The sequence below is a fragment of the Cephus cinctus genome, unplaced genomic scaffold, assembly GCF_000341935.2.
Source record: "Cephus cinctus unplaced genomic scaffold, Ccin1 Ccin1_scaffold0038, whole genome shotgun sequence".
In the NCBI taxonomy this organism is placed as follows: Eukaryota; Metazoa; Arthropoda; class Insecta; order Hymenoptera; family Cephidae; genus Cephus; species Cephus cinctus.
The window spans coordinates 24,972-27,230 of NW_014332784.1; the positions used below are offsets into that span (position 1 = coordinate 24,972).

At 49.9% G+C, this 2,259-nt stretch overlaps 1 protein-coding gene across 1 annotated transcript; it reads left to right on the forward strand.

The window, feature by feature from the left end:
- Positions 1 to 137: 137 nt before the first annotated feature.
- LOC107268173 lies at positions 138 to 2,045 on the forward strand. Its single transcript, XM_015740676.1, has one exon. The coding sequence runs from the start codon at positions 138 to 140 to the stop codon at positions 2,043 to 2,045; it is 1,908 nt and encodes a 635-aa protein (XP_015596162.1).
- Positions 2,046 to 2,259: the final 214 nt, after the last annotated feature.

A 2,259-nucleotide genomic window follows, 5' to 3' on the forward strand; every position in this document is an offset into this window, starting at 1 on the left:
CTCTCTCTCTCTCTCTCTCTCTCTTTCTCTCTCCCTCTCTCCCTCTCGCTCTCTCTCTTTCTCTCTCTCTCTCCTTCTCTTCTCCCCTCGCTATCTAACCCTTCGCTACCAAACCTATTCCCCTAACGTGCTTGAACATGAGTTCTAGCACTGACACCACCTCAAACACGGAATTCCATGGTCCCGGAATTTCGGAAACGGATCCCTCCGTTAGTCAGGGGACCAACGATGACGAACCCAGCCTTCCTCTGGAAACCGAATTGGTGACGGCCATTACGGCGCCGTTGCCAGTGGGAGGAATTGAATGCCCAGTGTGCGCAAGGAATAATAATCATATTTTGTTTCTAGACATGACACTCTTCTCAAGACACATAAGCCAACAACATCCGCAGACTGACACTAAATGGGCATGCAGGATATGCGGCAAACTATGGGAAAGACTACACCCCTGGAGATGTCACTTCGCCAAATGCAAGGGAAAACCAGCGGAGAGACAAGACGGCCACAAATGTGATTCCTGCGGGATGTTCTTTGCAACGGGGGTAGGAAGATCGATGCATGAGCGGCATATGCACCCAGAAATAAGGAACGCCAAACGAAGAATGGCAGCGGAGGCACCACGCCTCCCAGCGGGTAGAAGCACGACAGTATGGTCTGACCAGGAAATCGTGCAACTAAAGGAACTCGAGACTCTGTATTCTGGTGCAAGATTCATTAACATTGAGATTCAGAAGCACATGACAAACAAGACGACGAAGCAAATTAGCGATAAAAGGAGAGGTATAAGACTACTGGAAGCCAGAAACAATGTTGCTGCCGGGAGTATAACCGTCGAAACTCGCCCTACCCACGAAATACCCATAGAAGAACCAGATAGACAAACACAAGAAGAAGAAAACATTAATAACGGAAGTGACGCAGTGTCTAGCGTGGAAGACACACCGGTACCACAGGGGAATGAACTCCTCGCTACAGGCAACACCTGCAACCTACCGGACAAGGCGCCAACCAATGAAACAGGTGATGCCGAGAATAGTACATACGAAGGGTCCAACGACGCGAGCAGTGAAGAAAGATCACAATGGAAGGACATCCTGTCCAACTGCATCCTTGAGCCACCTTCCGGTCCCGAACTATACAAGAAGCTGCGACTAAAGCTTGTTGAAATTTGGAAGGACTCACGTGAGGACAGCTGCTCTTTAGGGCAAAGACTGGATGCCTTCATTGCCACCGACCTTGTCCCAACGCTACGGTGTGGGGCTAAGGACGGAGAAGAGGGAGACAACCAGGCAGCCCCATCGAGCAACCGGCCAACCACTAGCCGACGAAAGGGTACTCGGCAGAAGAATAACCGAAATAATCGGAAAAGAAGAGAGTACCAAAAAGCGCAGGATCTATACGAACATTGCCCCAAGAAATTGGTAGAAGCCGTTATGAACGGAGATAAAACGGCCTTAGGAGGAAGACTTGAACCGCCCAAGAAAGAAGATATAATAAAATTATATAACGAACTATGGGGCATCGAGGGCCCAGCTGCTTCTGAATGTTCCAGGTGCGGCATAAATGAAACAGCGAGAGCAGTCAGCACCAGTGACGTGTTCACCCCAGTAACAACGGAGGAAATATTGGCCAAAATAAAGAAGATCAGAGGAAATACCGCCACAGGACAGGATGGTATCAGGAAAAGAGACCTCGCTAGGCAAGGAGTGAGCGCGCTGCTGGCTACCCTGTTCAACATTCTGTTACGCGAAGGCCACTTTCCAGCACCATGGCTCACAAACAGGACGACGCTCATTCCCAAACTGGGAAAGGATGAAGCCGACGCCAAGAATTGGCGCCCAATAACCATCAGTTCACTATTAAATAGAATATTTTGCTCATTGATAGACAAGCGACTGAGAGCTGTGATCCGACAGAGCGTCCGGCAAAAGGGCTTCACCATGGAAAACGGCTGCAAGGCAAACACTGCACTCTTCAAACATGCAGTTACGACAATGAAAGCGGGAACGGGAGGAGTAGCAGAAGCTGCGACTAAAGCTTGTTGAAATTTGGAAGGACTCACGTGAGGACAGCTGCTCTTTAGGGCAAAGACTGGATGCCTTCATTGCCACCGACCTTGTCCCAACGCTACGGTGTGGGGCTAAGGACGGAGAAGAGGGAGACAACCAGGCAGCCCCATCGAGCAACCGGCCAACCACTAGCCGACGAAAGGGTACTCGGCAGAAGAATAACCGAAATAATCGGAAAAGAAGAGAGTAC